Below are 25,735 nucleotides of genomic sequence, written 5' to 3' on the forward strand. Positions count from 1 at the left end.
CTTTTTTTTTTTTTAGACAGGGTTTCTCTGTGTAGCCCTGGCTGTCCTGGACTCAATTTGTAGATCAGGCTGGCCTCAGAATCCCAGAGATCTGCCTCTGCCTCCCGAGTGCTGGGATTGAAGTCCTGTGGCTCCATGCCCTGTGTTGGGAGCCATTTTTAAACCTTGATGTTCACATAGACGCTGTTGCTGATGACTCACGATTGGGGTGCAGCCTTCCGAATTGTCTTCCTATGCAGAGTCAGATCTGTGAAGTAGTTTTGAAATTTCTTATTCTGAACTTGTCTCCTTGGACTTTGTAAATTTGGCATTCACTGCTGCCTTCCCCTTTGCCCTGGCACTTACCAGGCGTTCACTGGGACAGCCAGGAAGAGAGACAGCACCTGTGGCTTGTTCTTGCAGTTGCTTTTTGCCTTGATGCTGAGTTAACTCTGGGTGTGTGCTGTTTACTGGAGGTTTGGCATTTTTTTTTGTTTGTTTGTTTTGTTTTTGGTGGGGTATTCATTTGCCACAGCTAGTCTGTTAAAGTTTGAGGGCAGCTGTTAGTTCTCTTCTACCTTATGGATTTCAGGGATCACACTCAAGTTTTTACACTTGGCAGTAAGCACCGTTACCCACCGCCATCTTGCCAATTCTGGAGACCTGATTTTTACAAAATGCCCTTCAGAGTTTTCCCTTGATTTCTGTGGTGAAATTGTTTTAACCATGGCTTTATTTCTTAGTCTGATTTTTAAAATTTTATCTATTTTTTTTAATTACAGTTTATTCACTTTGTATCCCAGCTGTAGCCCCCTCCCTCCTTCCCTTCCAATCCTACCTTCCCTCCCTCTTAGTCTGATTTTTAAGAACATTTGTGACAGTGAGTATGGTGTGTGAGTGTGTGTTGTTGTGTGGCTGTGGGTGTGTCTGGGTTGGAGTGTGTTCATGCAAACGTGGGTGCCCTGGAAGGCCAGAAAATGAGTGCCGCTTCCTCTGGAGTTACAGGTGGTTGTAATCAAGCTGATGCCAGTGCTGGAAACTGCCCTTGGTCCTCTGGAAGAGGCCCAGATGTTCTTAACCGCTGAGCCATCTCTCCAGCCCAGTTACAGTCAGGATTTGACTTCACACCGGGAAGGAGGAAGCTTGCATTGTCAGAGAGCTGTGCATTAAATGCTCAGAGTGCCTGGGACACCCAGTTCAAGCAGCCTGGGGGGAGGGAAGGCTGCTATCTTGACAGTTTCTGAGCAGCTAGCTCTTCTGTGAAAGCTGCCAAAAGCAAGCTTGCAAGGTCAGTAAGCTGTGCTGTTGAGGCCAAGGAGACCTGAGATCCAAGCTCTTTGAGAGAAGGTTTTTTTTTTTTTTTTTGAGGCAGGAAATGCTGCCCCTGTGCTTGGTACTGTGTGATGAAGCTGACAGTGGGAACACCTGGCTAGGTGGGGGAAAAAAAGGCAAAAGCCCTTTAGAGTGGAATCCTGGCCTCTAGAGGAAAGCCATGTCCGTTGAACAAGGTGTTGCTCTGGGAGAGAAGCAAGAGCACAGCACATCCTTGGCTCTGCTGAGTTCTGTGCTGTGTCTAGTCAGCCGACCCTCTGCCAGATTCCTAATGGCTTATCTTTGTAGAGCCTTCTAGAATAAAGTTTCCTGAGTCAGAATCCCCTTTGATTTGGATGCTGGCTGCTAAACAGCTATGGTGAGTGTTTGTCTGTGGTTTTTCCTCATCCTCCCAACTGAAAAAGCTAGCTTTGTTATTGAGCCTCATTCTAGTGTAATGGTGCTCAGTTGCTTATATTTTTTATTTTAAAGTTCTCAGGTGTAATTGTAAAATTGCCATGTTCATCTCCATGGGGCTTGATTTTATGGTGGACCGTGTGGGTGGCAGCAGTAGTGGACATTTGGTCCTTGCAAGAGAGAACAGTGGATCCTTTGAAAAGGATTAGCAGTTGTTTGAGTTAGAACACAGCTGGAAGTGGGTAAACTTGCTTAGGGTAATGTTGCAGAAGTTAATGTCCTCCAAGTCTTTGTTCCAAGTTGTCTCTAATCTAGGTTGACTTAAAAGTTTTTACTGAGTTTATTTAGGTTTGGAGGCCACTGTTAGCAGCCATGGGGTGTCAGAGGACAACTTGTGGGAGCTACTGAACTCAGGTCATCAGATTTGGCAGCAAGCACCTTCACCCACTGAGCCATCTCAGTGGCCTTCCTAGTGTGGCCTTAATGCTCTTTGGATACTAGCAAAACTGTTATTTTCCTTTGGTTTATCCATTCTCCCTCGCTTTCCCTTCATAATCCCCCTCCCTCAACTCAAATTCTCAGATGACCTCAAACTTGTGGTTCTCCTGCCTCTACCTCCCGGGTAGGATTGCAGTCTGCACTGCCACATTCCAAGGCTCTGCCAACTGAGCTGCATCCCCTGCATGTGTTGCTTTCCAAAGATCAGGCACATGCAAATAACTTTATTCACTTTTAAAATCTTAATGAAGCAAATAGGTATGTGGCTATTCTTGCTTTTTCTCCATTTAATTGTGAGTTTTCAACTTGTGATGTTGAAGATTACCTTTTCCCAGATCCATGTGAACTGATAGAGTATGGTAGCATCTAACCTCAGAGACCTTTAGCAGCAATGGCTTCTAAGATTTGTCCCTGTTGTGTGTTTTGGGAGATTCTTTTGGTTTGTCTTTTGAGACAATGCTGGTGTGTTCCAGGCTGGCCTTGAACTCACTGTGTACTCAGGATAACCTTACGCCTTCTGCCTCCACCTCCTGAGTGCTAAGATGATAAGAGCACACCAACATGCCAGATGTATGTGGTGAGACTCAACCCCAGGACGTTGTGCTTATTAGGAAAGCACCGTCCTCACCAAGCCACAGTCTCTGCTACTGGTTTAGTTATCAGTGGAGCTCTGATCAGGTTCCTTTATATATAAAATAAAATAATAGTTTCAAGCTGGGCCATGGTGGTGCACGCTGTTAATTCTAGCACTCAGGAAGCTGAGTCATGTAGATCTCTCTGAGTTTGAGGCTAGCCTGGTCTACGGAGAGAGTTCCAGGATAGCCAGGGATACACAGGAACAAAAAACAAGACTAACAGGAGTTTTTGTTTTGGAGAGAATAACTTATTTTTATTAAATTTCAGAAACAGGAACAAAGCGATCTGGAAGGCTACAAAGCTCCTGCAGCAGCATGTCATGGAGCCTGTGTGAGTGTGGCTGGGTTGTTCTGCCCAGGCTGTCACGGCCTGCGTGGATGGTGATGTGGTATATTAGTGGAGAGCAGACATTTGTAACTTTCTGGTGCTTCCCCATGTTGCCTGAGGAGCCAGTACCAGAGTTGACCCAGCAGGCATTCCAATCCCCGTGAGAGAGGAGCTCCAGAGTTGGCTCTTCAGAGGCGAAAAGAAACACAAATGGCTTACAGTTGCCACTTGGCAGACCCCCGAACCCTGAGGGTCCTCTGAAGTAGAGCGCTGGCTGGCTAGGAGCCCCAGAGCTGTGGTCAGGCCGTTTGCTGGCCGGGCATTGACAGCACTACTCTGGTGCCCCGTGTATACTGTTCTTTAATTTCAGCCTGCATGAAACGTGGAAGCTTCCAGTCACTTTCTGTGACTGCCAGAAAAACCCCAAAATTCCCATTTCTGTGTCTTCATGATAGGAAAATGTCTTTAGTTTTGTGGGATGGGGGTGGGGCACCCATACACAGTGGCTCTCTGATATCACGGAAGAAGATTCCACAACCCCCTGTGTATCCTTCATGACTGTAAAGCCAACACCAGTTCAGATGCCAGCCTGGGGTTGACCCCGGTCTCCGTGAGTCACATTGCACAGCTTGTTACTCCTTGACAGTAGCAGCAAGTCTCTAGGCCTTGATCTTTCACACATGGGAAGCTTGGCGAGGTAGGGTCCTTCCTGCCATAGTGCCCTTCATTTCCTGCTTCACCATCTTATCTTTCAGCACAGTTTTGGCTGTAGCATTAAATTTCCAGTCATCTTTTTCTCCGAAAACCGTTCATTTTGTATTTTTCTTCTGCTCCATTCGCCCATTTGAAAATCACTGTAGACCTGCGTAAGAATGCTTACCAATAACCATGTCATAGAATCAATGTTAGACTGTCTTAAAACTCTCCTCCACCAAAGAAATTACCTTTAAGTTTAGCCTCAGGCAATTCTTGGGACATAGACAGAGAGAGAAACCACATTCTTTACCAAAATACCTTAAGAATGGTCTCAGCATATCTGCTAATACTGTTCCTCCCTGAAGCTTCAGAGTCCGCATAGCTCTCTGCACTACTGTCTTCCAAGCTTCTGTTAAGGTGGCCCATGAAGCTTTGCTTATAGTCTTCAGCCACTTTTCCACTGCAGAGTACCGAGTCTTCCAAAAGCCAGCATGGTCAGGCCTTTCTCACAGATACTCTGTCTTGGTACCAGTTTCTGGTTTAAGTTACTTTTCTGTGGCTGATAAAACACCATCACCAGGGCAGCCTCTAGAAGTAAGGGTTTTGTTTGGTCTTAGGGTCCCAGGGGGATTAAGAGTCTGTCGCATCACAGCAGGATGGCAGCAGGCAGGCATGGTAGCTGGAGCAGCAAACTAAGAAGAGCTGTGTCTTGAACCCCAAGGGAAACTGGGAGTAGGGCATGGGCTTTAAACTTCAAAGCCCACTCCCAGTTGTAATGGAGGTTTTTCTTTAAAAACTCAGTTATGTAGATATGTTTTGTTTTAATCCCAAGTATGGGATTCTAGTTTGTCCACAGCTGATAACTGCCTCGTGTGGGGCATGGTCTAGGATTCTGAGGGATATAAATACATGAGCCCAGAAAGAGAAGGGATGGCAGTTTGGAGAGACCAGAGATGGAGGAAGAGAAACGTTTCAACGCAGTGGCTTGGAGGAGAATGTTTGCTGTTGATGGAGATTGGTATATCCCTAAAAGAACCCATCAACCCTAAACAGCTAGGAGAAGTAAGGTCTGCACCCTTCTCCCCATTAACCTCTCTCACCTACAGCTAAAGGGTTGGTGGAAGGGAGATAGAGGCTTAAGTACCAAAAGAAAAGAGAGTTTAAAAACAAGTGTGACACCCAGTGAAATACTTTCTCCAGCAAACCTCCTAAACCTACCTACACAGCGCCACTAACTAGGGAGCAAGTACTCGGATGTTAGGGCCTGTGGGGGATGTGCTCATTTACCCACCTCACTGTCTACCCTCTTTTTTTTTTTTTTTTTTGATACATCATCTCAATGGAATTTAGTTTCCTTAGACTGGTTGGCAACCCACCTGTCTGCATTTCCTCAGCGCAGGGTTACAGAGCTGGGTCCAGCGTTCATGGTCTAGAAATCAGAACTCAGGTCCTCATGCTGTATGGCAAGCATGTATGTATGTATGTATGTATTCCCTCACCATGTCCGCTTGCTGGCCCATGTTTCCTTATCCTTTAAAACCTCTGGTTTTACCAAGTCCAAGTGGGGTAGAAGAATGAGGTGCTGGGATGTATTTGGTTGGGTCCTATGGTCAGGGCAACTGGACAAACCACCTTTTTTGGATGCAGTTCTCACTGTGTATGTCAGTGGGATCTATCTCTCTGTCTCAGCCTGGATTACAGGTGCACTACTGTGCTCAGACTGGCCCTCATTCTCCTCTCCCACCTGTGAGGAAATACTAGCTATATCTTTTTTGACAGGAATATTGTGAGATTTTATCAAACTCATTCTAATAAAGTTAATTTATCTTGAGGAAAAAAGATGTTCAGGTGGGACTCCAGGGAGCTGAGGCTGTTGTGATGTTTTCTCTGCACTGTGGAAAGAATAGTAGCTTCAGTTTAATTTATATGGTAGCTTAGTACTGAGCAGGGGCCTGCAGGAAACGCATGATTTCTCCTGAGGCCATTTTTTTCCCTAAGGAAAAAGATTCCTTTTGTAACCAGAGTTTTGAATGACATTTTAAGTTGAAAGTAATGTCTTAACCTTAGTAAGGATTCTTAGTTAATAGTCACTTCACAATAACTTTCTGCTTTTTTTTTTAAAGGGGTGTGTGTGCGAGTAAGTGTGCATGTGTGTGCTCATGTGTGCCCGAGGAAACCAGTAGGCCTTAGATCCCTTGGAGTTAAGTTACAGGTGTTGTGAATTGCCTGATGTGAGTGCTCGGAACTGGGCACTCCACAAGAGCAGCAGGCATTCTTCAAGGCTGAGCTATCAGCCTCTTTAAATGGTCTTTAAAGGCAATGCTGAGGAAGAACCCTGTTGTCCTAGTGACTGAGAAGTAGCACCCGGAGTTGATAGTGTTTCAGAAATATTCAAAGTTTAAATGAGTATGCGAAAAAAATCCCCAGCAAAACATCCACACACCCTATTTTAAAAAGGAAAAGTTTCCTCTAATAAGAATGTGGACTCGCCCCATGACAGCTTTCTTAGGTGAGTGTGTGGACACGTGAAGACGGGAGAGGGTATTCACTGCTCCAGGTGTTTAAGGCCTGGTCCCATGATAGCATTGAAGGGAAGTAGCAGAAACCTTGGAGGTGGGCCTTGGGTCCCTAGGGTCATGTGTGCTACCATGGTGTGCTGCCTAACAGACATAGCAAATAGGGCCACAGATAGTTCTGGAGCCTCCAGACTGATAGGCCGAGTAAAGGGCTATAAGTTAATTACTTCAAATACCTCATTAATAAGGAAAACTGAGGGTACACTTACTGATTCCGTGAAGCCAGTATTACCCAATTATGTCTAGACAAAACATTACAAAAAAAACTGCAAGCCAATATCCCCAGGAATAGAGGAGGTGAAACCATGAGTAGGAAGGCCAAGGTATGCGATCAAGAGCGATGTATTTAACATTAGAAAATCAGTCACTGTACACCAAGTAGAGAGGGGACAGAAGGCCCAGCTGTTCTGGAAAGGGGGAAAGCGCAATTGGTGAGGTTAGCATCTGTGACATGCCCAGAGACAAGCTGTCTTCTCCAGCTGGCCAGGGAGTCTTACAAAGTGTGCAGCTGCTGGTGGCCGAATGAAGCTCCTGCCGAGTAACCCTGACAGCAGGGCTATCAGTCCCCGTGGAAGGAGAGCACAAACTCCTGCAGGTTGTCCTCTGACCCCCACAAGAAGGCAGCAGACGGGTGTCCTGTCATCACATTGTTGAAACCAAACTGGCTCTTAAAGACGGACAGTTTAGAGCAGCCGAAAGGGTCAGTCATGATGTAGAATGTGTCCCAGCTCCTCCATGCCTGTTACAGGAGTCAATCATAAAAGCTGCCCAACCTTTAACATTCAGTGTTTTGAAAGTCTGTTCTTTGATAGGCTGGTAAAGAAATATAATCACAAAAGCTGCAATATACCTTAAATCTAGCAAATATCTTCATCAAGGGTTGTGGTCTTAAAGCTAACTTTCAGTAGGAACATGGGGCCTTAAATAAGCCCAAAGGAGTGGAAAGACTTGGGACTGACTGCCACAGGTCTTAACTAAAAACTGAATGAAAGCCAACAGGACAGCAGGCTAGGTTGTTCGTTACAAAGAGGCCATAGGCAGGTCTGGTGGCACCCAAACACTGGGGAGTCTAAGGAAGAAGATCTTGAGGTCAAGGCCAGCCTGCCCTCAGGACAGTGAGACCTCGCTCGATAGGCCACTTGCCTTAGCATGTGGAGTTCAGGTTCAGTCCCCAGCTACCTCAGTGGGGAGAGAGGAACCGAAGAATGGTTCAGTGGCTGCGACACTAGTGCAGAGCAAACAGCGCTCAGCTCTCAGCACCTGTGATTGTTCAAGGGGCTCTTGTATCCCTCCAGCCCCTCCTGACACCTGCAGTCATGGTCTCTGATATGTACACATAATTCTGAAAAGGAATATTTAAGAAGGAAGGTGCAGCTGTGGAAAAACTATTGTAGCAGTGAGACTGTTATCAACAGTCTTGAGCTTTTGGATAAAATGGACAGCTCTCTAGAAAAAGTAGTAACCAAGATTCACTGTGTAAAATGTAATTTGAAGAAAAACCCTCACATACGCCTGTAGCTATAATGGTGAAAGCCTGTAATTGAGGCAGAAGTAAACAGAGGGCCAGGAGAGATGGATTTGAAGATGTGGACATCTCGTACATACAAACAGTATTTTTATCCTCAACATGACAGATCCTAGCGATAAAAACAAAAGCCACAAAGAAACCCAGTCTCTACTTAATTATATTTAGTAGTAAGACTCTGGAAATATATCTTGAAAAAAAGCAAAGGCAGAACTTTAGTGGGGAAGAAAACAAAAAGTTCAGAAATCATACAGAAAACCAACTTTTTTAAAAAAATAATTTATTTGATTTTATTTTATTATGTGCATTAGTGTGAAGTTTCCAGATCCCTTGGGATTGGAGTTACAAACATTGTGAGCTGCCATGTGGGTGCTGGGAATTGAACCAGGCCATGTGGGTGCTGGGAATTGAACCCAGGTCCTTTTGGAAGAGCAGACGATGCTCTTAACCACTGAGCCATTTCCCCAACCCCCCCAGGAAGACAAACTTTTAAAGTTTGATGACCCTGAGATTTTAGATCTGAAAGAATTTTAGGTACTTTAGCTTTTGAAGTTATAAATATCAGAGTAAATGCAAAGATTCTTTTCTCTTTGTATTCTTTTTAGTCTTGATCATAAAACTGTTTAAAAAATGGTAACTCAGTAGCAGTAAGCAACTTTTTTTTTTTTTAATGACTGAGTGTAGCTCAGGAGAGCCTCACTCAAATACATAACCAAGGATGACCTGGTCCTGTTGCCTCTACCTTCTGAGTGTTGGGCTTAGAAGCCTGTGACGCCACACCAAGAGTATGCGGCAGTCTAGACTGCTGAGTAAGTGTTCTGAGAACATCTATATCCATGGCCCCTTCGTTTGTACTGTTTTATAAATTTGTGTCAGGAGCATGAAGAAGATGCCCGTGGTATTCACTTTCAGCAGCTTGGCTGTTCAAGGTCACTATGCGCTTTTAATTCTATCCTGGTCCCTGGGCTCTGGCAGGGTCGGGAAGCACAGCAGGGCCGGGGTGAGGGGGTTACCTCTAGAATGACTTTCCAGGATCCCCGACAGTACCCTTCAGGTCCTAAGGCCCAAGCCTGTGGGCCATGTAGAAGCCAGGCTTCCCCTAAATGTTCCAGTGACCTCAGTGGCCCAGATCAGGGCTCACAACAACATGGGGCTGGGCTGTGGCTCTGTGGGCGAGTGTCCCTTGCCATTTACAGGGCTCTGGTTTTGAGCCCCAGCACTGCAAAAACAAAGGCAAAAAATACTCCAGCTTCTCCGATTGCTGAAAGGAACCAACCCTCTTTCCATAGCAATCCCATATGAATGTTTGATGTTATTTTTACTTTTTTTCCCCACTAGGGAAAACCATTTTCTCCCTAGAGATTCAATTACTAGCAACCTGATATATTTGGTAAAGCAGAAATATTTCATGTGTTTGTGTTAGTGGGGGTGGGTGGGAAGAGCAGGGGGGAAAGGGAGGCCTGTAGAAAGGGGCAGAAGCTTCCTGCAGTGATTTTGGTATAAGAAGGGAGATGACCGTGTATTTTAAGATGTCAGGGTGGTGGTCCTGTTTCCATACTATGCTTGCCTTCCTAGGCTGCTCAGTAGTTGAGTTTCAGTTACTTCCAAGAGACTGGCACCTAGGCTTAGAAACTGCTTTTGAGACCTGGGAGCGGTAAGTGTGATGCCGCTGCAGCCACGTCCCCTGGCAGTGCTCAGTGGCTGGCTGGCGGGTGGCCGTGGGACGCAGCACCCAGTCCACGCTGTCCTTGCAGCAGCTGCAGCACTGAGCACATCCTTCCACTGTGCTATCAGTCAATGTGTGCGTTGATGTGGCAAGGTGTCTGACAAAGGATGGACGGGCGGGTTTAATTGTCTTACGGTTTGAAGCTACAGCCCATTGTGGTGGGGGAGGCATAGCAGCAGCAAAGGAGCTGACCACTGTCACTTTCCAGTCTAGAAGCAGAGAGAAATGCTGCTGCTCAGTTTGCTTTCCCCTTATTTAGTCAGACCATGGGATGCTGCTGCCAGTGTTTACAGTGGGTCTTCCTACCTCAGTTAACTCAGGTCCTGCCCCATTTGAGTCAGAGTTGGTATTTGGTCACTTCCAGAGCAGTGGTCAGTCACCCTGGCCTGGGAAATGCTGTGGACACCAGTATAGCTGGCTGAAGCCAGAAGAAAAGGGACTGTTCAGGACAGGGATTGTTCAGGGAGGGTGTGTCCCCTAGGCCAAACGGGACTCTTAGAGCTTGAAGATTGTCATCAGCACACAGTAAGCCACCACTAACAATCTCTGGAGAATGAGCACTGGGAAGGTTTCAAGCTTTTGGGTCTGTGTAAAAGTGTTATCCAAACTAAATTTTGTTTGAAGGATTGCATAGGATCACAGACAACAAATAACAGTTTGTTTTCCTTGAATTGATGGGTGCAGTGTATTCATCAATGAGATAGTGTCCACTAAATACCTAAGTCTAAATCTGTACTCTTCACATAACAGTTGTCTGTTCAAGAAAAGATAGTACTTGAAAACAGTGCTAGTTTAGCTGGCTGCTCAATTGTGCATGAGTTTACGCAGTCATACTGTGGCACAAAGTGTTCATGTGTATCTGTAGCATGGTGTTTGTGGTATCATAGCCGTGGTAACACATTGCACGGTGTATCTGTCATGTCTGGTGTGGTGTTTATCAGTGAATCATGCAAGGATTAGTAACAGTAGTTGAATGCCACTGACTTGACTTGGGTCATACCAGCTTTCTCCAGCATGGCTTCTGTATTGTCAAGGTGAACAAAAGCAGGAGAAAGATGTTAATAGCGTTTAGAAAACTCTCTGACCTTGAAAGCCTGCTCTATGGGGTTATCGTTGATCAGCAAAGGCTTGATGAACATACCTGAGAACTGTGCTGAGGACAGGTAAGTTTATTTGGATTTTGAGGCTTAGCAATGTCAGGTTCAGGCAGATGTCTCTGAAAATCTTTTGGCTTTTTGCTGTACTAATAATATGGCAGCAGCCGCAATGTCATGTCTTCAAGCAGCGTTCAAAGTCAGGAAGGGGCAGAAGAAGGCTTGGTGGTTTGGTGACACTGTCAAGCCTGATGACTTGGGTTCAGTCCTAGAATCCACATGGTAGGAGAGAGCTGACTCCTGCTAGTTGTCCTTTGACCTTCACCTTCCCCAAAGTAAATAAACGTAAAATCAGAATAAAATAAAATCAAGTGGGCTGCACCAGGCAAGGGACTCTCCTTTTTAATGTTTTTGTCGCATTTATTAATTATACGTAATTAATGGGGTTTATTAGGGCATTGTCATAACTGTACATATGCATTTCAGTCATATTCCTCCCTGTTAAGCTTTTTTGTTCACCTTCCATTCCTTCTTCCCAACTAGTCCCCTGGGTGTTGTTACTCTTATATCAGGGACTGAAGCATCGTTCCAAAAGAATGGCTACCCAACTGGCCAGGCCTGAGGGTGACGTGTGTGGCAGCCTCAGATCACAGTATTTGTGGGAAGCCAGAGGCCCTCGCCGATAAAGTGCCTTGGGGTTTCAGTGACTCCCATGTATTTTTAAAAAATTTGTCCTCATTATTTTTAATTGCGTGGAGGTATGTGCATATTAGTGTGCCCCTCACTCATTCATTCATTTATTCACCTTTGTGATGTTGGAAATGGAGCCTGGGGCCTCGAGCATGTGAGGCAGGTGCCTGGAGCCTGCAGGCAGCACTGACAGACTCGTCAGTGCTCAGCGGTAGAGGACGGAAGAGAGTGAGTACAAAGACAAGTGAGATTTCTGGCCAAGGCTGCTGGGTGGAACAGTAACCAGGACACCAAGGGTCAGGGTTGTCCTGCTGAGCCCACTTAGTGGCATTCTTGCTGAAAGCAGGTCAAGATGATAGCAATGGTGTGTGTATGTGTGTATGTAAGATTCTTCTCCGAGACGAGCCTCTGGGTGAAAACATTGGCGGAAGTTTCTTACCCACAATAATGGCTCTCCTACATTTTCATTTTATGTGCACCCTGTGTGTTGGCCATGTCTGCCTTTTCTCCCATTTTTTTTCTACAGCCACTGATACTCCATCACGAGGCTACGTTCTAATGGCATTCCTAATCTTGTCACCCCTCCTATCCCCCCCAACCCTTCCAGGTGCCATGGTCTGACTAAGTTTCTGTCCTCTTGTAACTAACTCATCGTGGGCATTCCTTCTCAGCACAGGAACCTTTGGGAGACACATCCAATCACAGCACTGGGTTATTTGTTTAAGACAGGGTCTCTAGGCTGGCCTTGAACAGTCTTGGAGGCTGTCCCTGAACTTCTGATTCTGCCGCCTCTCCCTCCTAAATGCTAGGATTTTATGCCTGCACTAGTTCATCCAGTTCTTATCGTGCTGGGTTCATATGAACTAAACCCTAGTTCATACTAGGTAAGTATACTACCAAGAGCCTTCTCCAGCCCAAACATCCTCCATACCCTTCATTAGGTTTGATCATAGCTCTGAGTAGGAGTCTATCTCTGAGCTTTAGAAGGTCCTTCCAGTCTTCCTTTCAAGTAAGCTACCTTGATTCCATCCTGGGCCTGTCTAAACCAGACACAGAGAAGACTTGTTTTCAGTGTGTGTATGGTATTTGTTGTGTTCCAGTGTGTGTGTGTACATGTGCATTCATGTATGTGGAGGCCAGAAGTTGACAGTCAAGATTAACCCTTTGTTATCCATGCAGAGAAGCCAGGTTCTTACACTTGACCTTTATGTTTGAATCCATCTTGTGGCAATAATGCAACTTCTAGAATCATCTGAAAGTATCTCTGGGAAGAGGCTAGTCAGGCTGATTTACCCAAGCATCCACAGTTAATCTCTGACAAACCCAGGCTTCTGGTTTTCATATCAGTGTCCCTTCCCAGCAACAGATGAACCCTAACTCTGAACATAGGTCATGGAGACCTCACATTGTCATTTCCTGGGAAGCAGGCAAATGCGTCAGAGACACCCTTACTCTCACTGCTAGGAGTCTCACAGAAATCCCAAGCCAAAAACCGTAACATATATGCAGAGGACCTAGCTCAGACCCATGCAGGCCCAGGATTGTTGCTTCAGTCTCTGTAAGCCTCTACCAGTCCTGTTAGTTGATTCTGTGGGCTGTGTTCTCCTGGTATCCTTGACCTCTCTCTGCTCCTCCAGTTTTTCTTCATCTTGTGTGGGGTTCCCCAAGCTCCAAGGGGAGCGACCTCATGAAGATCTCCAATTTGGGCTCTCCGCATAAATATTTAAAACCAGGAAATTCAGAGTGTGATGTCTGCACCCTGAGGTGTCTAGTTTGCTAATCAGATAAAAGTTCCATAATTATGAATATATATTCATAAATGGCTCTAGAAATAAGTGGGTCACTTTTATCATGTGCACACATTTTCTTGGGGGTGGATTTTGCTGAGCCCACTTAATGTCATTCTTGCTGAAGGTTGGTCAAGGTAATCAGATAGCAGTGGGGGATGGGTGACTTAGCAGGGATTCATTCTTCTCTGAGTCTGGTTTGGGCAGGTCCAGGATAGACCCAATGTGGCCTATTTGAAAGGAAGATCAGAAGAGCCTTCTAAGGCTCAGATCAGTATTTTTCACAGCCTCGGGGATGGAACCCAGAGCACTGCACATGCTAAGTAGAAGCTCTAGATGTGAACACAATCTAGATGTCTCAACACAATGGTTTTACAAACACAGTAGGGAGACTCAGTCACTGCTTGAACTTGCAAGTCTGTTTTCACGGCTTCAGTTTTGCCTCACTCCCCAAACAGCCGATGAAGCTAGCTACTCCTGAGAAGATGAATAGGGTGGGTAGAGCAAAGCACCCATGGTTTGAGAAACCAAGTCCCATGGTTTCTCATCAGAAACAGAAGTTTATACTGACACCCGGTGGACTGCAGGATGCATGGAAACAGAGTCCTCGTGACTGCAAGAACGAATGGCCTGTAGGTGTCTGCCCGGGAAGGCCAAAACCAAGACTTCCCTGGAAGCCCCATGTTACTTGATCTGTGCCCACCAGCAAGTGGAATTTGAATAATAATCTTCTTTCCATTCCGAACCGGCTGCCAGTTGAAGCTTCAGCTTCACCAGTTGCCTGTGGTGCTGGACCTTCCATGGCCATAGTGGCAGGACAGGAGTCTAGAGAGGGACACTGCTCACGCCGGCGTCAAGCTCCTTCCTGCAGGGAACTCAAAGCCTGTCAGGGGTCTGTCGTGAACTGGCTGGTCTTCCTGCTCCCACCTTAGCTGAGAGGGCAGATGGCAGCAGTGTGGGCCTCAGGGAGTTCCCTTTGAAGACTGGCTGCCTTGGGGTGATCAGCCAGGACCTTAAGAAGTGGAACTGAATCTGAATTGGCCAGCACTCTGGGCACACTGAAGGAGCTCTTTCTAGCTTCCCACACACAGGCTCACACCAGCCCAGGTCAAGGTATATGTCCTGAGGGGTGGAGGGGTCGGTCTGTTTCTTTTGGATCCGAGCATTCCAGAGTACCCAGCTTTCCACAGCACATGAGGGTGTGATGAGCAAGTTTCTGAACTGAGCAATGCTCTCACCTTGAACTTTGGTTCATGTCTAGTCCTCTCCCTCCTGCGTACCTTCTCATTCTGGAGTTTCTGCTTAAGCCAGGGCTCTCCTTTTCTGTAAACTGCTCCTCTCGGCTCCTGGTTGTCTATGTCTTTCCTGGTTTCAAAGGGATCGTGATCCATCCTGGAGCAGTGCCTCTATCTTATCACCTTCCCTGGCTCAGCCCACTTGACGCTGGCTCAGCTCACACCAGACAAGCTGATCTGGCAGCGAAAGGCTTTTATTCAGAGATGTGAGAGAACCAGAATCAGGGAGCTCTCACTTCACTCACGGGACCCCTCTGTCCGCTAAATACCAAGTCACATTCCTCCCTCTGGCTCTTTCATACAGTCTTCAAAACACCTCCCACCTCCCTCTCCTTCTTTTAAATAAGGTCTTACATAGGCCAGGTTGGCCTCTTAACTCACTACAAAGTTGAGGGTGAATGACTGAACTGATCTTCCTGTCTCCACCTCCCAAATGCTGGGATTGCAGGCAGATGCCACCACCTCTGGTTTGTAAGGGGCTGGGATGGAGCTCACAGCTTCGCATGCCAGACAAGCACTCTACTGCGTCCCCCACCCTGCCTCATCGTTCTTCTCTTGACTGGAAAGCAATATGGAGATGCGTCCAGATAGAAAGAAAGGAAGCAGTTAAGCAGGCGTGGGAAAGGAAGAACCCTCACCACCTGTGTCTGGCTGAGTCAAGAGATTTGACACAGCTCACTGGAGACTCACCCACACAGAGACTACACTAGAACACTCCCTCACCGAAAATATCACAGGATTAAGCCATGCAGTGAACCATGCTCAAGCGCAAAATACACCAGGATCTTTCTGTGACCTTGAACAGCAAAATTGCTTTGATTTTTAAAAGTTGGTTTTGCCTCAAGGTTTATATGAACCACATTTCCCCCTCAGATACAAGTCTGTCTGTGAGTCACTTGATACTTTCACCTGTAGAAGAAAGAAAGAAAGAAAGAAAGAAAGAAAGAAAGAAAGAAAGAAAGAACCTTTTGGGCTTGGAGAAGATGGCTCAGCCTAAATGGAGGCCTTTTTGTTCTTGCAGAGCATTAGAATCCATTCTAAGAACCCACATCACAGACTCACTGCCTGTAACTCAAGCTTTGCTTGAAGCTCTGACTTTTAAGTCCTGAATTTTCATCTTTAATTTTTACTTTATTGTTTGTGTGTGGTGAGTGTGCATATGCCTGCTGTGGAGGCAGGAGAACAAGAATTGCTCCTTCCACTGAGATCAGAGGTTGGAACTCAGGTGGTCAGGTTTAGAACATAACCTCAAATATCTTAAGCCACAGAGCCAGCTTGCTAGCCTCTCAAGTTCTTTTCTGCATAGAAAATCACTTTCCCTCCAAGTCTCAGCGGAAGCCACTGAAGCTCTGCAAGAGGAGCCATCAGGTTGTGCCCTGGGCAACTGCAGAGGCAGGCTATGCTAGAGGGGAGCTGAAGGCTTCCAAAATCATGTTAGACCAACATTTCATAGTATCTCTTGAATGAGCTGACACTTGGCAGGTGCATAGGATAAAAAACACTTCAATTGTTGATGTGGAAATGGAAAAGGCCACCCATGAGTGTACTGAGACTCGAGGGTATATATTCCAACCTCACAGGAGAAAGGCAGGTGTAGGCCACTTACTGGAGATGAGTTGATCCTTGGAGGAACACCCAGGAGATGGTGGAGGCTCTGGCAGTTTGTCTGGGGCTTGTGGAAGTCCATCTTTGTTGGATGAATCTATTGATGGCAGGCCAGTTCCCTCAGCAAAACCTGCTGTTTTCTAAATGCATTCAACTCAAAATAACCAGCGCACTAAAGTGACATGTGCTGGGCTCCTATATGTTGGTTTCCTTTCCTGCCTCGGATTCTTAATACTTTTCTAAAGGTCTTTTTGTTTGTTTGTTTGTTTTGCATTACTCCTTATTTTTACTTTATGTGTATTGTGTATGAGTGCTTTGCCTGCACGTATGTATTTGTACGGCATGTGTGCCGGGTGCCGGTCGAAGCCAGAAGAGGGCGCCTGATCCGTTAGAACTGGAATTACTGAAGTTTCGTAAGCCACCTTGAGGGTGCTGAGAGCCGCCCGCCAGCGCTCTTAACGACTCAGCTCCACTTTTAATTTTTAAAACACTGCTCTTGGAAGTCATTTAACTTTGTTCCTGAGATTTTGGGTGTGCCGGTACACGCTGAACCACAAGAGTCCAGCTTGGCAGGGAGCTGAAGCTTTCTCGCTGTAAAAACTTCTGGACCTGCACAGCGCCTGTGTACCTTTAACAATCTGGCTCTCCTCGTGACCTGCCCTCAGTTTTCTTCCAGAACGCCAGGCTATGGGCGGTGGACACCCGGAACACAAGAGCCCAGACTCCCCACAGTTGGGCGGAACAGCCCTTTCCCTTCCTCACCCCTCCTCAGAGGTGCAAGGTGGATACAACTCTTCTAGAGAGGGGTCGAACTTATGCAAGGAGGGAGCGCTTTTTCTGGTCTGGGAGGCAGATGGGACGTGGCCAGCTGGAGCTTGGAAAGCTGTAAGGCTGATCTAGGGACAGGAAAGCTCTCCAAGGGAACACGAAGGGGAGCGGGTGGTGTTTGGAGGGGTGGTGCGCTGAGCGGGGCAGGGCCCTAGTGGAACCAGGCATCTTGGGGCGAGATGGGGCAGGGCTGGCGGCAGGAACAGAACTCGGGTCCGCAGATCAAGGCAGACTTGTACTGAGGCGGGGGCGGCGGGTGGAGCTGGCCTCGCGTCCGCTGGGATGGGGGTTGACCGTCGTGGGGGTAGGGACAGGACGAGAGTGAGAAGTTGACGGCCTGGCCCCGCTTCTGGGCTGGCCAGGGCGCCCGCTGCTCCCTGGGGCTCGAGGCGCGCGGCTCCAGCGGGAGGCGTGGCTCTGTGTCTTCGAGGCTTCCCGCAGCCGGGCGGCCGCGCAGCCCCTAGGCTCTCGGCTCCTCTGCGCCCTCCGCGGCGATGGTGGACGTGCTGGGCGGCCGGCGCCTGCTGACCCGCGAGGGCGCGGTGGTGGAAGCCGAGGCGGCCCTCCAGAACAAGGTGGTGGCTCTGTACTTCGCGGCGGGCCGGTGCTCCCCTAGCCGCGACTTCACGCCGCTGCTCTGCGACTTCTACGCGGCGCTGGTGAGCGAGGCGCGGCAGCCCGCGCCCTTTGAGGTGGTGTTTGTGTCAGCGGACCGCAGCGCGGAGGAGATGCTGGGCTTCATGCGCGAGCTGCACGGAGCCTGGCTGGCACTGCCCTTCCACGACCCCTACCGGCAGTGAGTGGGGACCCCGGGGCCCGGGTCGCCAGGCAGACGCTCTCCTGCATCGTGTCGCTGTGTCAGACGCTGGTCCTTAACTTCCTAGCCCGCCTTCTCTTCCTGTTCACTTCCGCTGAGGCTCGGTCACAGCATCGAGGGGCTCCGGCCTGCCGGCGTTTCTGCCTTTTACGATTGATGTCTCGGGAGCCCCGGGCTGGTCCTGATGCCTGCGGGGTCCTTAGCTAGGGAGGCAGGGCTCAGAGCGGGAGGAAACAGGTGCTGGAGGAAACATCTTTGCCATTTCGTTTTTACCGCTCAGCGATGAAGTTTCCTGACTATAACGTGTACGTTTCATTGACGTGAATGCTTTCATAAAACAAGTAGAGGAGTCAGGGGTGGGCAGGTGTGAGCGGTCAGGGCTGGAGAGCTCCACAAGAGCCGCAAAGAGCAGTGCATGGCCTGGTGCTGGGCATGGAGGAGTCCCGATGGAGCACACGCCCCCAACCCTGCCCCTACCAGAGCAGACGCCAGTTTCCTGATATCCTGTGACCCTGGGCTTGTAATCCAGTTGTAATGCTACCTGCGAATCCTTTCTGACAAAACAAAGCAAAGCCAGCTTTGTGACCTTATTCTCTCTCTCTCTCTCTCTCTCTCTCTCTCTCTCTCTCTCTCTCTCTCTCTGTGTGTGTGTGTGTGTGTGTGTGTGCCAGTAGAGATCAGAGGACAGCCTCTGCTTTATTTCTCAGCTGTCGTCCACCTTACTTTTTGAGACACCTCCCTCACTGTCCTGGAATTCACTAGCGAGGCTGGTGGGCCAGTGAGCCCTAAGGCACCATCCTCGGCCTCCCCAGCTCTGCGATTACAAGTGCACCAGTTTTTTTTTTTTTTTAAATGTGGTTTTCAGGACTGAATTTATGTCCTCGTGTTTACTGACTGAGCCATCTCCTAAATTCCTAAATTCATTCTTTTTGGTGAGTCCCGGGGATGCAGAGAAGCCAGGGGAAGCTGCTTAGCCTTGGGGCGGGGTGAGGCCTCCCTCATGCTGGTAGCACGGAAATCCCAGTGACAGTAAGTCTAAGTGACAGCTGATGGCCTTTGCACGGGGACTGAAGGACGGGAGAACTGCTTGAGTGCTGTGCTTTAACGTGTGACTTGACTGGATGGCGGGCACTCGGGTGTATGGAGCTTTGAAAGAACACACTTGTTTTGCAGTTGAGATGGCGATGGTGGTGCTAATTAGGCAGAGAGCTCAGGCCTCCCTGGAGAACAGGGCTCTGGGGTGCCCATGAGGACGGTAGGAAAGTATGTTTATGGCTGAGTAAACATGGAGATTGGGGTTGATTCAGCCTGTGAAAGGGCTCTGTATTTATTCTTATTGCTGTGACAACATATTTGACAAAAGCAACTTAAGGAAGGGTGGGGAGTTGGCTCACTGAGTAAGAGTGCAAGGATGAAGACCTGAGTTCAAATCCCAAGCACTTAAGTTAAAACAAAAACCAAAAAAACAAACAAGGCTGAGTATAACCCCAACAATGGAGGGATAGAATCAGCCAGATGCTGGATGCTCACTGGCTCACTGGCTGGCTAGCCAGTGTGGCTGAAACAGCCCGCTTTAGTTTTGGTGAGAAAACCTGACTCAAGAGAGTAATGTGGAGAGTAATCAAAGCATCGATCTTATACCTCTGGGCTCTGTGTGCATAGACACCCTCACCCCCACAGTTACTGGGTTTCTTTTTTACCTCCGATAACCCAGCCTAGAAATCTCCCCACAGACTCGTCCAGCAGTCTGTCTCTTAGATGACTGTAGGTCCTGCCAAACTGACAGTCAACATGAACCACGCCAGGCCCCTCACAGTGCTGGCTGGTGACAGAGCAGCGTGCTGGTCTAGTGCCCTCCTTTCCAGATGTGCCACTGAGGCTCAGAGTCAGGTTCTCTGGGGTCTGTCCTTTGTACCCTTACTGATGTCCTTTCCCGAGGCTGATTAGCACCCCCAAATGTACACTGATGCCCGGGAGAAAGGTGTTACTCTGGGGACCGTGTGTCTGTCCTCCTTCCTTCCCCACACATATGTTCCAGAACCTCTCTGCTCCAGGCGAAGACAGATGGACCTGGAGCACTGGATGGCCCGGCTAGCCCACTTTTCATTTCCACAGAGATTTTCCATTTGCAAACTTGGCTCCCCATCCTTGTCCCTTCCCAGTACTTCCTTAACCCTGATGTTGATTTGTGCAAACCAGCAAGTAGGATGTTCTGAGGGGATTGCTGGAGCTGTGCCATAACTTCTGCTGTCTCAGCTCACCTTTGTGGAATCAGATCATAGGCCAAAGGAAAAGAGTCACCATAGGGAGAAGTGAAAACTGCATGAAACATCCAGAAGGTATTTGGGGTAGTTGCTGCCTGCTGAGAGAGTAAGGCAGGACAGGAAGATCCTAGAGGCCGGACTGGGAAGGGAACCAGGAAGGGACCATTGTGTATGTAGCTTTTCCTCAGAGGCCTGCATTACCTACTACCTTCAGTTCCTGGAGAGCCACCTGAAGGAGGGGTAGGGGGGAATTTTCTACCTACCAAGAAAATCACTTGAGGCTCCCTGAGATTACCATGGCACGGCTGGAAGCAGGTGCACCAGTAGGAAGGAAACACCGGGAGCCCTCACCTGGCCCTCAGAAGAGACCCAGCTTTCTGAATCACTTATGCAGGTTCATTTCAGCATAGCCCTGTCCCCCGACATAGCAGCAGATACCGAATCACGCTGCCCAGAGAGGCAGCTGTTTATTACCGATGTCTCTGAAACAAGATTTGAGTGCTTGGCTAGGACTGTCTCCTCTGCCCAGGTGGCCCAGCACAGTGGCCAAGAGGAGGGCCGACCTTACCCTGAGGACGGCGGCAGGAGCAGCTCCCTGTGGGCAGTTTTCTCAGGTTGAGGGATCCATCTTATTCCCAGCCTCTGTGACTGGGTTTATCTGTCTAGAAAGAGTTCCTCCTGCCTCAGCCTCCTGAGCAGCTGACTTCACAGGCATGCATCACCATTCCTGGCAGAACCAGGTCTTGAACAGTTACAGGGGTTCACGCTACAGGCTGCCATTCCCAAGAGAACCTCTGAAGCGCTGTGACCTCATTGCAGTGCTGGTCCCCATAGGCTGAGGTGTGGGTGGAGTCTCAGGTGTGGAGCATGCATCTTTCCTTCCTCATGCCAGCCCAGCCTCTGACCTGCCTTCTAGAGCGTGGCTGGGGGTCGGGGCAGCTCTCCTTTTAGCTGACATGTTAGGAGTTATAGGAAAATAGACCCAGCCTGGACTTCATTTCTTGGGTAGACAGTGGCTCAGGGCTTTCTGATCCAGATCGTAGGTCCCCCAGGTCTCCACCTCACTGTCTCCTGGCATCAAGACAGCTCTTGTCTGATCCTGCCATGTTCCAAGTTCTTTTTAGATGAGCTCTCGAGGTCCTCAGTCTCCCTAGCTGGTCTCAAATGTGTGAGCTAAATAATCCCTCTGCCTCAGCCTCTTGAGTAGCTGGAACTACAGGCTACTTGAGTTTTGGGTAATTATATTTTTAGTTCTATGAGAGTTTGAGTGTATCTTCAGCTTGAGATTTATATAGTATGGCTGTCCCTTGTATCTGAAGGGAATGGGTTCCTGGATGCCCTGTGGGTGCTGCCACTGAAGGCCGTTATAAATCGTTATAAATCCCTATGCAAAATGGCAGACTTTGTTCAGAACCTGCTCACAGTCCGCTCCTTTCAGACCTGCAGCATGCTAACCTGTGCCCTTCTGTCCCTCAGTGAGCTGAAGAAGAGGTATGACGTCACAGTCATCCCCAAGCTTGTGGTCATCAAGCCGAATGGAGCGGTCATCACCAACAAAGGGCGGAAGCAGATCCGGGAGCGAGGGCTGGCCTGCTTTCAGAACTGGGTGGAGGCAGCCGATGTTTTCCAGAACTTCTTGGGGTGAACCTGGAGGAAGCACGCAGGGCAAATGCCTTCGAAGACGATGTTACTGGTTCTCCTCTGTTGGGGGATTTCATAGCAGAAGCACTAGTTTATGGCAGACAGCAGAACGTGTTCAGGAAAGAAGTGCGCCCTGCCTCTGTGGTTCCCTGGGGGAACTTATTTTTCGTAGCTTTCTCCACCTGTACCTCTGCTCCAGGGCGCTTTGGCAGTGATCTCTCAGGGATCTCCGCAAGGTGCTCTCTCTGTAGACTTCTTTGGTAAAATGACCTATCAGGTGGTGCATTTTCTGAAGACCTGTCACAGGTTAGTGAGGCTTTGGTAGTCCTATTTATAAATCAAGTTTGTAGACTGTGTGTTTTAATAAACCAACATTCACACCTTGAACAGTTTGGATTTTCTTCTTTCTCTTTCCAAACCAAGTAAGTACCAGCAGAAGGACAAGCCAGCAAGTAGCATGCTCAAGGTGTTCATTTATCTGAAGATTTATCTGAAGATTTTATCTGGAAAAAATTTTTTTCTAACTTTTATCTCTTCTCTTACTTTTCCTCCTTCCTTTTTTCCTCCTCCTCTTTCTTTCTTCTTGTTTTCCTTCTTTTTGGAATGCTATTTTTTTCCCTTTTCCTCCCACTACCTTCTTCCCTCTTTTCTTTGGAATTCAGGACTGAGTCCATAGCCTTGGCTTTGTTAGGCAAGCACCCTATCTGTCCCTCTGTTTATGTATTTTATACGTGTACATGGTTGTGTTGGGGTGGAGTGCAGAGGACAGAGGTTGGTGTCTGGTATCTCCCTCGAGGACTCTTCAGATTTTTACATTTTGCAAGCACGCAAGTGCTCATGGATCTAAAAGAGGGTACCAGATTCTCTGGAGCTGGAGTGAGAGGCGATTGTGAGCTGACAGTTGTGTGCTGGGAACCAAACTCTTGTCTTCTGAAGGAGCAGCGATGCTCTCCACCACTGAGCCATTTCTCTGGCCTCCTCCGCCTTGTCATTGTGGATAATGCTGGGGACTGAATCCAGCCAGAGCCTTGTGAATGCCAGACAAGAACACTTCTACTAAGTTAGACCCAAATCCTCTTTTACTTTACTTTCTCGAGAGGCCCCTCACTTGGAGCTCACTGGTTCACCTAGGCTGTCCTGCCAGTGAGATTCAGATGTCTGCCGGACTCTACTTCCCAGCGCTAGAGCTACAGGCTACACCGTGACTCCTGCCTTCTACACGGTCCTTGAGATCCGACCTCCAGCGCCCCTACTTGTGCGGAGGCATGATGCTGACCGCCATCACCCTAGCCCTTTCCTAGCCGTCCCCTATCACTAATACTATCCCTTATTTGTGATAGTATTGTGATAACCCAGGGAGAAAACAGTTGACATTCCCAGGCTGTATGGGCATGCTCTGCATATTGCCACTTCACTGGGTGACAGTCTATATCTGCAACGGTGGCCCCATGAGATTGTAATAGAACTAAGTAGTTCCTGAGATTTGCACTATTCTGAAAGTATGTAGCACTTCCCAGTATGTGTGTCTGTGGTGGTTAATACAGGCCTCTGGGCAGGTTCTAGAATCACTCAAAAGACAAACCTCTGGGGTTGTCCATATGTCTGTGTCTAGGTCAGGCTAAGTGAGGTGTGAAGATCCACCCTGAATGTGGGTGTCGCTGTTCCTTGGGATGGGGTCTGTCTTAGTTCTTGTTCTGTTGCTGTGAAGAGACACCATGGCCAAAGCAACTCCTATGAAAGAAACCATTTAATTGGGGACTGCCTTACAGTTTCAGAGCTATAGTCCTTTACCATCATAGCAGGAAGCACGCAGGCAGGTGCTAGGGCAGTAGCTGAGAGTTACATCTTGATCTGTAGGCAGAGAGCACGTAAGTGGGCTTTTAGGTTTCAAAATCCCACCCCCAGTGATACTCTTCCTCCAACAAAGCCATTCTCCCAATCCTTTTAATCCTTTCAAAAAGTGCCACTTCCTTTAGACTAAGCCTTCCAATATATGAGCCTATGGTGTCTGTGATGCATAGTTTTATGCCAACTTGACATAAGATAAAGTCATTTGAGAGGAAGGAACCTCAAATAAGAAAATAACTCCGTAAAATCAGGCTGTAGGCAAACCTGTAGGACATTTTCTTACTTAGTGATTGATGCGGGAGGGCTCAGCCCATTGTGGGTGGTGCTATCCCTTAGATTGGTGGTCCTGCATTCCACAAGAAAGCAAGATGAGCAAGCCAGGAGGAGCAAGCCAGTAAACAGCACCCCCTGATGGCCTCTGCATCTGTCCCTGCCTCCAGGTTCCTGCCCTGCTTCAGTTCCTGCCCTGGCTTCCTTCAGTGATGGAAGTGTAAGCCAAATAAACCCTTTCCTTCCCAACTTGCTTTTTGGTCATGGTGTTTTGTCTTGGCAATAGTAATCCAAATTAAGAGAGCAGTCATTCTTATTCTAGCCACTGCAGGATCTCAGACTGAATAAAAAGGAAAAGAGAGAGCTGGGGAGCCAGTTCAGTTGGAAAGGGGTTCTCTGTGCGAGTGTGAGGACCTGAGCTGAGAGCCTCTTTAATTCCCGTGCTCCTGTAGTGAGATGGATGGCAGAGACAGGGGACTCCCCAGAAACTTGCAGGCCGATTAACCTTGGATATGCAGCAGCCAAACCCGTCCTTTGTTCAGGTGGAAGGTGAGGACCAACAGCAAACATTGGCCTCTGGCTTCTTTTCACACACTCACAGGAACACTTACAAACAGACACACACACATGAAGTTTAAAACAGAGATAGACAGTGAACTGAACACCACTCAGTTCTCTTTGCCGGCAGTAAGGGAAGGCTGCCTACAGTTCAAGCAACCAGCCTCTTGCCATGGCACCTCCTGGCTGGCCTCAAAGACAGGCATTCTCATGTCATTCTTGGTTGATATGATACTGTAAGACCTGGGGTCTCACAGCTCAGGAGTTCAAGATCGCGCCCTTCCCAGAAACTCTCACAGACCACGCAACTCATTGCAAAAGCAAGAGGTTTAATTTAACCATTGCGCAATGGGGTCACCCCTGCCGGTCAGCAAAGAGTGGCACTGGGAGACAAAGGCCTTTAGGTTTTTAAAAGAAAAACTGTGGGAAATTTGAAGTTGCAGTTTTGGCAACTTAGGATTGGATGAGGAAGCTATAAAGTAAGATAATTGGTTAGTCTTAGGTGCTCAAGCTTGGCCAGTCCTGCCAAGTGTGGATGCAGCTGCAATTGAAGGTGGGGGTGGTTAGCTCATCCTTGAAGATTAGGGGCTACAGACTTTTGGCTGGAGGTCAAAAGCTACTCAGAAGAAGTCTGGGTTCGTTGCTAAGAAACACTATCTCAAAGACAAGGATCTGATCCTTCTTTTTGCTGAGTGAAGGTCATTGCTTGCTTGCCTTTTTTTATATCTGTCTTCACAGATAGGGTCACATTCCTCCATTCTCTGGAAAGATACTAAGAGGCTTTAGCTTAACCTGGACCTAAAACTCAAAACTATAGGCTTTAGAAGATGTATAGGTTACAAAGTTAGCCTAACCCTTTCAATACAATTGTAGAAACTTCATGACCCACCATAAGCCTGGCTTTCGTTTTTGGATCTTGTTGGCCTGCTGAGTCCTTCAGCTATAAACTTGGAGCAAGGCCCAAAATTACTGTAATTAAGCTATATCGTGTCTTAGTTTTGGAAGAAAATTGCATGATTTATTTTTTGGATCAGTTGGCTCCACCTACCAGTCTTAGTTGATCCAGGGGTGCAAGGACCACCGTGCTGTGCTCCCAATACTTTTGAACACATGTTCTTAAAGGTAAGCATTTCTTGCCTGTGGATTTGCAAGATGTTCATTTACATGTGAGCCACAGATTTTTTTTTTTTTTTTTTTGTAAAAGGTGAAGGCTCAGTGGATGAGATGCTTCCCAGGCAAGCATGAGGACCTGAGTTCAATTCCCTAGTACACAGGTAAAAAGCTTAGGCATGGTGGCATAAGCTTGTAATCCCAGCACTGGGGAGACAAAGAGAGGGATCCCTGGAG

General features: G+C 47.8%; 1 protein-coding gene across 1 annotated transcript; it reads left to right on the forward strand.

Annotated features, from left to right (window-relative positions):
• Window positions 1–17,408: 17,408 nt before the first annotated feature.
• Window positions 17,409–22,086, forward strand: Nxnl2 (nucleoredoxin like 2). The gene is made up of 2 exons (XM_021658825.2): window positions 17,409–17,786; window positions 21,548–22,086. The coding sequence occupies exons 1-2, from the start codon at window positions 17,485–17,487 to the stop codon at window positions 21,714–21,716; spliced, it is 471 nt and encodes a 156-aa protein (XP_021514500.1). The 5' UTR covers window positions 17,409–17,484; the 3' UTR covers window positions 21,717–22,086.
• Window positions 22,087–25,735: the final 3,649 nt, after the last annotated feature.

Source organism: Meriones unguiculatus, chromosome 19 (genome assembly GCF_030254825.1).
Source record: "Meriones unguiculatus strain TT.TT164.6M chromosome 19, Bangor_MerUng_6.1, whole genome shotgun sequence".
NCBI classification, from domain to species: Eukaryota; Metazoa; Chordata; class Mammalia; order Rodentia; family Muridae; genus Meriones; species Meriones unguiculatus.

What these genes read in the sequence shown, in the direction of transcription:
- Nxnl2 (XM_021658825.2), top strand. Translation starts at nt 17,485, where the DNA reads ATGGTGGACGTGCTGGGCGGCCGGCGCCTGCTGACCCGCGAGGGCGCG. An exon ending in TTCCACGACCCCTACCGGCA is followed by an intron (nt 17,787 to 21,547) that starts GTGAGTGGGGAC and finishes TCTGTCCCTCAG; the next exon opens with TGAGCTGAAGAAGAGGTATG.